A 13,954-nucleotide genomic window follows, 5' to 3' on the forward strand; every position below is an offset into this window, starting at 1 on the left:
CTCTATTCCTGCTACTATTATGAAGATCATCGCCCCAGACCTATTGGTAGATATTACTTTGGCTATTAATTCCTGCCAATCAGGACTGGTTCCTTTTGGAGTTGAAATCTGCGAGGGTTATCCCCCTTCTCAAGAAGCCCTCACTTTACCCTACAGTTCAGGCTAATTTTCCCCCTATGTCTCTGCTTCCTTTTCTGTCCAAACTTTTGGAATCTCTCATCACTCCCCTTCTATCCTCTTTCCTGGAAACATCATCTAAGATCTTCAATCCTGCACAGTCAGGCTTTAGACCAGGGAGAGGGACTGAAAGTGTGCTGGTTTCCGTGCAGGATGACATGTCCAGGCTAGTTGACTCGGGTGGGGTTGGTGCTCTGATTCTGTTAGATCTGTCAGCTGCATTTGACATGGTTGACCACCCCATCCTGCTGTCACGCCTGGCCCAGATCGGGATATCCGGTCAAGTCTTTGCATGGTTCACTTCTTTTCTCTCAGACCGCACACAAACTCTTGCTATGCCCCCTTTTCTTTCTTCATCCTGCTCTCACTTGCAGTGTCCCACAGGGCTCCTCACTCTCCCCAATCCTGTTTAACATCTATATTTGGGCACTTGTCTGCCTCATCCGTGCCCACAGCCTCAACTGTTATTCTTATGCTGACGACACTCAAATTTTGATCCGGCTAGATCAAGATCGAGCCGAGGTGTCGTCATGCCTTCATGACTGTTTGAGGGCCGTTGGTGATTGGATGGATCAGAACTGGCTTAAACTCAACAGTGACACGCCATCAATTGATCTGTTTTCAACCCAAGCTTCTCATTCAAGTACCCATAACGGGTGTCTTTAAGCAATGCACTCTGGATGAGCTGGTCAGGGATATTGCGTACACTTTTACCCCAACTACACTTTTGAATGAAGTAGTGCAACAATGATACTCATTGCACCCATGTGGGCTAGTTGGACGTGGTTCTCCCACCTGATGAACAGATCACTGTGCCCACCATTCAAACTGCCAGCTTTTCACAATCCGTTGGCCTAGCAGGATCAGCAAATAACACTGCATTCACTAAAAGCAGCTAGACTCCCGAAGACTTGGTTTGATCATCTAAAAATACAATCACGCTGTATGGAGGAATTTAACGACCGGCATACCAAACACCAGACATTGATATTTAACAAATCATTTTTTTCATCTGGTGTTAAGTCCCATCGACTGTTCACCATTGAAATATAAAGTTTGTGCCTCCTTTTATTGGCTTCAAGTCTAGTATGCACATTTAGCAGCTTTGTCAGCATATACAGCATCAGCTGTCTTGGTGGAGAATTTAACTAATCAAAGCATTTATGGAAGGAGTTAAACGCCTTTACCCACTTATAGAACATCTACCGCCAGGCTGGGATATAAACATTGTGCCAAGCAAATCTATGGAGCCACCTTTTTAGCCTGTGCATATAAAGCCTCTATTAAAGACCTTGCATACAGACACGCATTTATTATTTCCATCGCTTCTAACGGAAGGATACGTGGGTTACAGGTATTATCTGTGCCCAAACAATTTGTGCCCATACTCTTTTGAATACCCCCTAGATTTTCACAATTATATATTTCAAAGTTCTATCAATAAATCCATAGAACAAAACAATGGTGAACGGGCAATTCATACGCTAGTTGTAGGAAGAGTGATCATATACTATCTTTCTAAAACAAACGCTAAGGAACTCTGACCAATTTATTTGTTTCGGTGGCAGCAGGTAGAGGAGACAAGCCATTAAAGCTACTTTTGCAAGATGGATTGTCGGGTGCATGCAAGTGTTGCACGTTGTCCCATGAAACTCTAGATTTTGAAACCAAAAGTACATGCCACATGTAGTACAGGAGCAACACTCTCATTGCTAAAGTATCTTTGGAAGCGATTTGTAAAGCTGCTACATGGCTCTCCTTCCACACATTCTTTCATCATTATTGTGCATTTTCAAGCACAAATGTTTTCACACGTGGGACAAGCCGTTTGAAAATATTTATTCGCCTCAGCCTCTTCAGCTCCCCCACCACCCTCCAGTACTGTTTGCTAATCTATGCGTAATCTAAGCACCTTCACAAGCCCCAAAAGACAAAATATTACCCTTCAATCATCTTTCTGTGATTTGTATCTGCTCAGAATCACCCATCCTCCCCTCATGGGAAGCTATAGGCACAGTTGAAGAAAGAAAAGAAACAAAAACCTCCTGTCATACCTCAGGACAGAAAAACATTGAGGATTCTGCCGGGTCTGTGGCTCAGTGGACTAATGCATCCAATACCTGTGTTTGACTTCATAATCACAGGTTTGAATTCCGGCAGATCCACTCAGCCCTTCATCCTTCCGAAGTCGACAAACGAGTACCATTAAGTTGGGTGGCACTGAACATCTTATCTGTCAATAGCACCAAGATGCACCTCTGGGGGTGAATGTGCGCTCTACACATGCACCTGTTATGAGGAAGTCGATGCGTGAAGGAGCATGGGTAACTTTACACATGGGATAGTGTTACAGGAAAGCCCCAGTCGATGCATTTTTGTAAACAAAACCAGATGTAATACTCTGCAACAAATACTGGATGTAGGCCGATTCCAAGCATGTGATTCTAAACAGTGTGAAGGCATCATGAAGTAGACACAGACCACAGGTTTTGGTTCTCAATATTTTTATTAACTTAAAAGGCAGGATGGTGTAAGGCCTTACTTGTTCAAAAGAGATGGGTACCCCTTCATCGCTGACGTTGGGGGAGCTACTAGAACATGTGGGCTGGGGGAGTTATGTCACGCGAAACTCCACATTTTTTTTTTTTATAGTTCAAAATATATAGGTCACTTCTAATGGTTGGTTGAAAGGTAGGCAAGGTCAGAACAAGGGAACAAGCATATATTCCAATTGTATTCACATAACAAACATAAAACACTATAAATCTGAATGTTATTTCTATAATTCATACAAAATATCAGGTATAGGTTAAAAGGCACAAGACGTCATAGAGAACAATTCCTGAAATTGAACAGTATTCAATCTATGCCAGTATTGAAAAAGAGAGGAACCGTGATCATATGTGCACATGGTCTGAGGCTGTGACTCTCTAGGGCATATAGTAAAGTGTCGCACAGATAAGAGATCAATCGAGATTTAAAGTGCATTAAGTATAAAGTACATTAAGAGAACTAAAAGTATGGGGACAGCGAAGAATTAACAACCATGTCACCCAAATATCCTTAAGCTAGTAGTTCTGACGATAAGAGGGATTTAGTCTGTAAGAGACTGATGGTATGCCTTCTTCAGGACAATGCACTCCAGGTCATTAACAAAGACAAGAAATATATCACATTAAAATTGCTAATGAATGCTGCTGGAATGTCGCCACATGTTCTTTTGTAGCAGTGTTCTTTTGGTGACAATTTTGTGATAAAACGAAGGCACACATTCTACAACAAAAGATAAAACTAAACATTAAAAATCTGAAGCCATTGACCGAGCCCAACCTCACAACTCAACCAATCTGAAATTCAACACAATACATGACAGAGGGGAGAACAATATATACCACAGTCTCCACCCAAAAAAAGCGAGAGGAAGCCTTTGGCAGGAATTTCTTAAATTTATGCTCCATAAAGAAACAGACATAAATAAATTAATCTGCGGCAACAGAAAAGGACAAGAAGGAACTGGGATAAGTAAATCCCTAGTTCCTTTAACTGTTTTAGCTTTGCCCAATACATACCCATCTCACACCTTTCTTGGTATTCTCTTGGTATTGCCAATATTGTGTCTCAAACAATACATTCTGTGGTATCTGCCACATGCACCACCTTTCTTTCACTCCACTCTCGAGTGCTCAAAACTTTCTTTTTCTCTGGGAGGCATTCAAAAGTGTTTCTTTCAGTTTGTTCAGTACTCTAAAGTACTTGTTTCAAGTTTTCAAGATCCCGGAGTGCCCCGTCTGATTTTCCCTTGTTTCCACTCACCGGTTGCACATGACGCTTCCTTTCTTTCATTCTTTGTTCAGCTCTGTGGCTTCCACGAGCTTCACCTCCCTTGTGGTAGCCACAGCGCACTGCTGGCTCTCCTGGTTTTACTGCGGCAGCTGGGCTCCTCTGGCGTACCAGACCTCCTGCTGTGCATACTTGGAAAGGAGGGTAGCAGAACTTCAGACCCTCTCACGGTCTGCCTGTGTTTCTCCTGCTTGACCCAGCTCCAGGCGCCTTTAACTTCCCCAGCCGGTTCCCTTCCGTGTGCCAAGGATTTTTGTATCCATTAGAAGTGCAAATTCATTGACCTCAGGTGAGGGTCATGAAGTCCAATTTCGGGACTATAAGTGAAACCCATAAGGTGGACATGCCTGGCTGTTCCACCTGTATACCTCCATAGCCCTAATCTTCCACTCAGTACCAGAGTGGTGGTTGGGGTGGTCTGACCTGATGAAGGAAGCGTGTATAACTGTTGTCTTGTTACCTGACTGTGTGTATCTATTAACAATGTAGGGCTGATGTTTGTCTTCCTAGTTGGCCTCTTCTTGTCCCAGTGTTGAGGTGGTGTTTCTGGGGGGACATTTTGGAGGGAAGAAACAAGCTGACCATCTACAAAGGCTTTAGGGAAACAGAATGTGGTATATCATGGTTTCACCGAACTACGTCCTCTCCTCACTCCCCAAGTTCCCTCCACCCAGGTGATTCTCCCTCGCATATCCACCCTCAGGGTCAGGATACAAAAGTGATGGACTTTCCCTGGCTGCCTGAGCGGAGGAACCAGAGGGAAAAGAAGCGAGGATGCCCTCAGGTTCCTCACAGCAGATAAAGCCACAAAGATTAATACAGGGTAACTAAAGAGTTTAAAGAATGTGTGGGCTGCATATGAGAATGTTGCTCATTGCCCTTTGCCTTGCTTAATGAATTGGTATTAACTAATCAAGTGAAGTTAGAAAACAAATGGCAGACTTTAAATGGGCATTGAAAGACTTCGAATGAACTGTCCCTCAGTGTTTCTCCACAGGTGTTGCTGCTCCAAAATAGCTACAATTGAAGAACCCTGCGGTTTTATAAAGTCTTCTTATGAGATGTGGCATAATAGAAAGTGTTGCTGCTTTTTGGCTCTCGAGTCAATAGTACTGCAGTTTCCATGGAAAGGTTTTACTATTGTGAATATTGGGTGTATTTCAGGTGCTTCCTATGGTGGTAAAAAATGTATTTAGCCATTTAATAATCGCAATGTAATCCTTGTTTTGAAATTCATCGGTATCCGTGCTAAACTATCCACACCAATCCTGTGAACTAGACTAATTTGTGTTTTTGTGCACTTTCCTACAATGTATTTAGTTACAGCACGAGAAGGCTGAACTTGAGCAGCATTTAGAGCAGGAGCAGGAGTTTCAAGTCAACAAACTGATGAAGAAAATAAAGAAGCTGGAAAATGATACCATCTCAAAGCAGCTCACGTTGGAGCAGGTAATTGTTTGCTTCACAACTTATTGTCTGATAAACCACAGAACACTTGTCTTTATGCAAAATGTTCCCAAAGGCACAAGTTAAAAATGTGAACCTGATTCTTAGATCCTTCGTTTGACCTCTGGGAAACCATGAAAACCAGTATCCAAATTGAAAAGTAAAATAACATCCTGGATAAAGCAATTGGAATGTTGATGGGGGGTGGGGGGGGGGGTTGAAGAGGCGGATAACATTGGATGAAATAATGTGTTTGACACTCGTTTTTCCAGCACAGCATTGGAAAAATGATATGGAAACGAGGAAGGTTCAGGAAACAAAGGCATTAAATACTGATTGGACAGTTGCTATTGTTTGAATGTGTAAGACGTAACTAAGAGAATTCAAGAGACCTGTCAGAGTATGGGTGACTATCAAAGCTCACTGTGTTAAGGAATGAGTTGTGGGAAATTAGATTGTATGCCTAGTCCTCATTTGCATGCCATCGGCACCTAGTAATGCTTTTAAAATAGATGAAAAATGCTTCGCTCACCTGATCTCCACAGGGGCGCCAAACGGAGCTGGATGATCTGGTTGTGAGTGGTGTCTTGTACTCCCCTCCGATACGAAAGCAGGCTTGCCTAGAAAGGTAAATCACAGGTTACCCAACCATGTGGATGATGGCGACTCCCGCCTCCCGTGGCGTCCTCTTGCACCCCCACTATATCTCACCTTTGAGTTACGAATAGCAGGCTCTCTGCCCTGCCACTGTTCGCAGGGGTGCGCCGTAGTTCTAGGATCAAGTTACTTCATTGATCCTATTGAAAGTTCCAGACAGCTGTGACTCTATGGTAAGTCTTATTCCAAAGATATGGATAGCTAAGAGTTCAAGTTGCAAAAGTTCACTCTGTACCTTTCTTTACTGATTCCCTCTTCGTGCATACAATGGAGCGAGGTTCTAGGTAACTGGCTTCCCAAGGTAAGATTTGTGCCAGTGCTATACAAAAGTCTTTCCACCTGATACTGTTTTTCTGCACAACTAACCTGCTGCTTTTATATTCTGCAGGTGCGGAATCTCCTGAACAAAAGGCTGTGTGATGAAGAATTGTGAGCCCGTGAGGATTGCTGCCTTTAGGTGAGAGCTGCCTCGTGCAGGATTATAAGTCAGAATGAGGCCTTCCCACTGCTCTGCTAACCTGATGTCGTCTTTCTGTTTTACAGATGCGGCAGTCCCGGAGCGGCGATCGGAAGATGAAGCGGAGATCTAGTGATGACGTTCCGATGGTTCGCTGGTAAGTATTAGTGCAGCGCTGAACTGCGATGAAGAGCGTGTGGTCTGCAAGAGTGAAGAAGCGTGGACTCCCAAGCGGCCGCGATGAAGAGACTTGTAAGTATCTTGTTCTGCTCTTCTTTCTCACTCTTCTTTTGCAGGTAACTCGAGACAACTCGGGACGGGCGTGGCTGATGGATGGGCCTGGAGCTGCAGACACGGTGAGCGTTACGCTGCAGGAGTGCAGAGTAACACGAAGCGTGTTCTGTATGAAGGGTGTGGCTTATATAATCTTCTGAAAGTAGTTCTCGGGTAAAGTAGTTCCAGCAACCGCACCCAAGCAAATAGTCCCACGGCAAATAATCCCTTCACCCTGCCTCAAATTGGTTCGCACGTGCCTCTCTGGGTCTGAAACGTGCCATGTTGGTGATGGCAGTATGAGCCTGGCGCCACCGGCGCCAGGACAGAGTCCAGGAACCCCTGCAAGATTCCTTGGGGCCTTTAAGGCCCCCATTGGACCCAACGCCTTGGGCAGGGTGGTCTGTACCTGATGTTAGAGGGAATGGACCGTGACATTAAATGTTTACAGCTTAACATAAAGTCAGGCAACCTTTTATGCACCCCTACTATGGAGCGCCTGGTTTTCCCCTTTTTGCCTCGAACAGTTTATTACTTGGAACCAACAGTCCTTTTACTTAAGATTCTGAAATGTTTAATTTACTCTTGTGCCAGCCCCATACCTTTCTCCTTCCAGATGGAGTTGGAGCACATGCCTCGGCAAAATGGCTTGAGTTGAGGCTTGGCACCAAAAAGCCCTGCCCCTGTTTGTTCACTCTTCCTTACTACCTCAATCACTACCTTACTTCAAACAGGCAATGAATACATCTGATTGGCAGAATTAAGTGAGCAAAGGCATGTTTGTTTCTTATTGTAGTGAGATTTCTCCCTCAATGTTCTAAACATAGTACTTCAAAGGGCTCTATCGTTCGGCTACAGAATTTCAACATTAGCACTTGGGCTGGGTGTTAGGACAAATTGGGTTCTTTGGGTTGCTGTCTGCATCTACTGGTAAATGCCCGTTTTCCAATCCAACTAAAACACCTCTTCACTGGCTTCCTTTTGCTACCATAATTTCTACCTCTGCTTGCACCCCCATGGCACAAAATACTCAACAGCTTTTGCATATTTGTCGAACGGCTTTTGTTCCACTGCCATTTCTCACAGACCTGCCTCCTTCTCATTTATAGGGGGCGACATGGAACGTGATGTTTAGATCTGCACCTTTGATGTGCAGAATGTTTAAAATTTGGGGCGCATGGAACCCAAGCACCCAATCTGACTCCAGGCATTCTCCTGGCCTGCTTGTAACACACGGGAGAACATGCATTCTGCCACACAGCCTGCTGTTTCCACCCACTTCCTTGCTCCCCAACAGCAACTACATATATGGCCAGTATCTTTCGGGAGAGTCTCCTCTAGTACCTTTTTTCCTTTGCAATGCGGGACCAGTAGCCTTGGATTTATAAGGGTGATCAGATGGAAGCAAAACTGACAGAATGGAAAGTAAGATCCAGGACTGACTATGGATCTTCAAATTATATGGAGTCATGTAGTCCAATCGGGCTCCTGTCATTGTTTTCCTAACTTGGAAATACTACATAAACCCAGCTTTGCTTCCCCACCAACTCTGCACCAAGCACCACATGTTTAGCCCCCTCCCAAGTCTCACAAAGTAAACCAATACCTTGCAATGGTGCTACATGGCACATCATATGGAATAAGGTACGCCATGGACAATAGCCAGATCCACATATGGTCTTGGCTGCTAGATGGGCCCAATGATCATACAGGTAAGTAGAATGGGAACCAGCAGGAAGATATCTTTAGGCTCGACACAGACCTGGTTTACTCTTTCCTGTAGCGACCCCTGCGTCTCATTTCTGTTTGAGTCTTGATACATAGCCCTTTCAAATATTTTTAATTGACAGATTAAAATAAATAAGCTGGAGGGTTTATTAGAGCTCCATTTTGCCTTTTCCATTGTAGCCCCATTGGATTGGGGGGAAAAAACACCTTTTTAAAGAATTGCATTAACATCACAGATGTTTTTCTGGCGTGTTCATGCCAATGGTGTCATGGGGTGTGTGAACTTTGTCTGCTAATGTTGCAACAGCACTTAGTAATTACTGTGCTTTACTCTGGCTGTTGCAATCTGGTACGGCCTACCCCAAGTTGAGTATTCCCTTATTCATTTCAGAACCCCCATGGTCCTAGCCCTGCTTATTTTATGTTTTATGTTTTAGATTTTCTTTGCTTGGAGGACACTGAAGCATGTTGTACAGCACTGTTACAAAATAATAAGATAATGTTATGGTATTGGCTTTTATATTATGCTATTGTGATTTTTACCACTACCCAGTGTAGTTTGCTTGTCCTAAAGCAATTGTTGAAATGTCCATGGCTTCTTGTTGATTTGAATTTATTCAATGGCAGAGAGCGGTGCATGGTTAATTAGTTGTTGTGCTGATGTTTCTATTATTGAAAGGAACCCTGACTTTCTAATGGATGCGTAAGCTTCTTTAATTTCTGGTGCATAGACTGTTGGGCTGCGACTTGTATTTAGCCGTGGGTGGCGGTGGCGCGTTGGGGGAGGTGTGTTTGTGTGTGTGTGGGCACGCACATAGACACGTACTGTCTGGCAGATGTTTGGTGTGGAAAGTTGGTTGTGTAGGGGTTGGTGGGTGTCTGCTTGCTTTATATGTGGGAATCCATTTTGATTAATGCATGCAGGGTCTTTGGCTTGTGGTTGTTCTTGTTGCTCTTGGTGTACTGTTAAGCTGTGTCGTGAGATGCGATGTATGTTATGGTTGGAAACTGAAAATGTGCAGTTTACATACTAAGCACAAATTGGAGACTTTTATTACAGGGTGGAATCAAAGGGGCAACATGTAAGAGGAACAGAGCGGATTTGAGCATCTGAAAAGTGTAAATGTTATGGTGTGCAATATAGCAAGGATATCTGCAAATCAGCATGTGGCAATCTCTGCTAAATCCACAGCCGCAATCCTACAGTGCACTTCTGAAAGCTGGAAACATCATATGGTGCACATAAGCAATGGTGCAAAGCCTGAATACAGTGTCAATCAGCAAAGTCCATCATAACGTTTAATACCACCAGGCAGGCAAATATAACTTAACTAGCTAGATGGAAAACTTTGAATGGATTGTGTCCTCCAACGTATCCCTCATCTATGACATGTAATGTCCACAGCTGTGCTGGTTTTTACATTTTTTTCGGCAGAGGGCGTCTTTGCATCAATGGCTTCGGGTGGATGTCCCTCCAAGGCCTTTGTCGAAGGTGACATCATTGGATATTATAAGCAGCTTGCAAGACACCCATAGCCTCAGTTCCATTTTTTCTGCAAACGTGTTTGCTTGGAGAACTCGGCGCGCCTCGTGTCTTCTACTTAGTATTTTGAGGATTGTCTTCTTCCACCCCGATGACCATGCGGTCTGGCTTCAAGAAATGTCGGGACTTCGGGTCCAAGATGTCCATCGTGGACCCGCACCATATCTGCTTGTGGTGTCTGGGCGAGGACCACGCCACGGACGACTGCTTGAAGTACCAGTCGTTGACTGCCAAGGCCTTGTGGGAGCGTAAGGGGAAATTAAAGGTTTAGTCCATGTTTCCAAATCCCATAAATCTAACTCAGCTGGTATGTCGACCGACTAGTTGAGTCTCCTTGTCAGAAGATGTCCAGACTGTCTAGGCCCCGGAGTGGTTCGCGCCGCCATCCTCTTCATAAAGGTGGTCCTGGAAGCAGCATCACCATTCCCTGTCCTCGTCTGACGGCTCTCCGAAAAAGATGTCATGCCCCACTAAATCCTCTACCCCTGAGGAATGGGGAGCATTTCAGGAGTAATGTTACAGATTTTTCAGTCTCGCAGCACAGTTCCGTGCGCACCTTCGGTTGAAGCTGGCAGGGAACGTTCTCGGTCCGATGCACATGCGCCCTCTAGCCCGAGCAGTTGGTGCAATAAACATTGGGAGCTGTCCCGTTCGGACAAGGATTCAGGGAACCGGCAGATACATTCCAAGTCACGGTCTTAGTCTCCCACGGAACCGTCGAAGCCTGACAAGCTGCCGAAGAAGGGCTCGACGCCATCAGCGCCATGTCAGTCGGAGTCTGTCTGGTCTTTACCTGGGGTCAGACCTTCAAACCCTTCGAAGTCTTTGGCGCCTTTCTCGACGTCTACTCCATCAGCGCCCGCTGGGCACAATTTGCCATTGGAAGCCCTTATGGCTGTTGAACCTCCAAGAAAGGCTGCAGCTAAATCTGTGAAGCCTGTTCCTGATAAGAGGTGGTGCACTCCTCTCCTGAGGAAGGAGTTTTTCCAGTCTCTCAAATATTTGAGGAAGATGTTGATGAGGAGAGGTCTGATGAGGAATTTGTATCTTTTGTCTGCCTTATGGGATGCCTAATGCTCCAGAATGTCTCATTGACAAGGACAGAAGGATTGAGCTTCTGAGACATTACTTGCATGATGCCAGTGGCCTAGATACATCTCCTGAGATGGAGTTTGGGAAACAGGAGCCTGGTGAACATGCCGAGTCCTCCTATAGGAGACTGATGTTGAGAGTTGCGGAGTACCTGGGATGGTCCAGGCCCAGGTTGAGCTTGATCAGGATGATCTCCGATGTCTTGGTTTGGGGTCTGTCCACTGACCCAGTATTGCCTTTTCATGTGGCCTTACTAAAAAGGGTGGCTGCTACTTTGACTTCCCCAGAGTCTATTCCGGAAGTTAAAATTCTTTGTTGAAGAAATACCACCCATCCAGTAGCGACCCCGGCTACCTGTCCACTCGACCCACTCCCGAGAGTTTGGTGGTTGAGGTGGCTTCGGCCACTTTGAAGCAGGCAGAGTACCCTACCATCCCTCCAGATAGGGACGATAAACGCATGGATGCATGGGCGTGCAATGTATTTGCTGCTGGGAGTATGGCCCTGAAATTGGCCAACTCCATCTGTGCCTTGCCTAAGTTTTGGCACGCTCTCTGGAATTGTATTTCGCTTGCAGCTGAGCATATTCCCGAAGGGGAAGAAAGTGGTGGCTTTCTAGCTATTGTAAAAGATGGCAACGATGCCATGTGTGAATCCCTTCAGCATGGGTTGGACACTGCGGATTGTGTCGCATAGTCTATGGCTACGAGCACCGTCATGCACAGATTTGCGTGGTTGCGGAAGTCTGGTTTTGCACCAGATGTGCAGGCCCATCTTCTCAACATTCCCTTTGACGGGGTCACAAATTTTTGGCAGCAAGGCTGACGAGAGCCTTAAAGTTGCAGACCTCCAAGGCAGCCGCCAAATCTTTGGGTGCAGCTGTCAGACAACATATGCCTTTGTCCTAGGGGACAACAATGGAGGGGTGGTTCCTTTTCGTTATTACTCCTTTTTTGGAAAGGCGAAGGGGATGCCCAGTCACGGGCCTCTGTAGAGGCACTCCTGGTGGACAAGGTAGGGTTGCCAAAGCCGCTCAGGCAGCTGCCTCTTTGTCTTCCGGCACTGCTGTTGCCGCTTCTAAACAGCTCTGCGGCCATGACTCATTGTTCTCCTGTGGGGGGGGGGCATGCTGTCGCAGCATCTCGAAGAGTGGCGAGCCATTACTTCAGATGCCTGGGCTCTGGATACTATCGCCCACGGTTATTGCCTCCTTTTTCTCCAATGGCCTCATGACAATCCACCGAGGACACACTGACTGTTCCAGATCTGCTCCTGTTGCAGGAGATTTTAACCCTGCTGGAGAAAGGCGCTATAGAACCAGTGCCTGTGGCGGAGTGGAATAAGGGTTGGTATTTCCCTTATTTTTTTATGCCAAAGAAGGACGGAGGACTGAAACCGATCTTGGACTTATGATACTTGAACAAGTTCCTCAGGAAGGACAAGTTGAAGATGGTCACTCTTTCTCAGATCCTTCAGGCCCTCCAGCTTCAGGATTGGTTGGTGTCATTAGACCTGCAGGATGCTTATTTTCATGTGCTGATCTATCTCATGAACAGAAAATACCTCGGGTTGGCTGTGGGTGTATGCCAGAGCCTGGCACCAACTACTACTACTACTCCTCCTCCACAGGATCCCCACAGTTCAACATGATATGGATGAGAAGGATCTGGACGCGCCATCCTCAGCCAGGGCTTTCCACAAACGTCTTGATGGGCTGGCTGATTATCTGGGCCTATCCCAACCCGAAGTCGAGCAGCCAGCAGAGGGGGTTCTGGCGGAAGTCCTCACACAACGCCCCTCTGCCAAATCGGGGATTACTCTGCAGACTGAGGTAGTCTCCCTGGCCAAGAAGGGCTGGCTCAAACCCCACGCCAAGTACAGGCAGATGGAGGCGGATACACTCTTGCTCTCGGGCCAGCCTCAGCCACACTCCTCAGTGATCGCTGCGGCATCGCTATACTCCAAGCCAGTTGTCCTCGACCGTCTCCTCTGCGGCGCTGCTAGGCAAGGCGGAGAAGATCTTGGAGGCGTACGGCAAGAAAAACTATTCCAACGTGTCCTTACATCTTCGTCAGGCCAATGCAGATGCCATGCTGGCTGCCGTCAACCAAAGATTATGGTGGGAAATTGCAGACTTCCTTCCGGGACTCCCCACCCAGAGGCAATCGTGCTTTAAGGTGGGGCTAGCCGAGGCCGAGCTTGTGGCACATGATCTCATGGAATCCACTGTGGCCCATATTGACACCTCTGGCTGTGCCATCTGTATCACCACGGACATTAGGACAGCCTGGCTCCGGGCAACAAAGTTCACCCCGGATGTCCAGGAACGCATATTGGATCTACCGGTCGAGGGTTGGGGGGCGGGGGGCTGGGGGCTGTTCCATTCCTCCACGGACGAAGAGCTGGACAAAAAGAAAAACTCACAAACAGCCAAGTCTTTATCCATCTTGACAAAGACCACACCCAAATTGTACTCCCATTCTCAGCAGCGCTCTGAGAGGGGGCATACGTATGGAGGGTTCTGAGGCTTCCAGGAGCATAGATCCAGGCAGCCTGACCACTCGCTATCTCAGAGCTGGCGCAAGCAACAAAAAGGGGGTCTGGGGGAAGAGTAAGGGCGTTTTCCAGTACCCCTCCTCTGCGACAGCCTCCGAGGGAAAGAAGGCATTACACGCCCCTTTGGGTCCCTGTGTCTCCGGTGGGGGGCAGGCTTGCTCTTCATGCACATTGCTGGTTCCAGA

The 13,954-nt window shown here is 46.3% G+C and overlaps 1 protein-coding gene across 1 annotated transcript in view; it reads left to right on the top strand.

The window, feature by feature from the left end:
- CCDC6 (coiled-coil domain containing 6) overlaps positions 1 to 13,954 on the top strand; it is a 737,104-nt gene that overhangs the window by 191,570 nt on the left and 531,580 nt on the right. The window contains exon 3 of the mRNA XM_069611219.1: positions 5,338 to 5,466. Within this exon, the coding sequence (XP_069467320.1) occupies positions 5,338 to 5,466 (129 nt within the window). The remainder of the gene's footprint in view (positions 1 to 5,337; positions 5,467 to 13,954) is intronic.

The sequence above is a fragment of the Ambystoma mexicanum genome, chromosome 8 (genome assembly GCF_040938575.1).
Source record: "Ambystoma mexicanum isolate Mex_15411 chromosome 8, UKY_AmexF1_1, whole genome shotgun sequence".
Taxonomy (NCBI): domain Eukaryota; kingdom Metazoa; phylum Chordata; class Amphibia; order Caudata; family Ambystomatidae; genus Ambystoma; species Ambystoma mexicanum.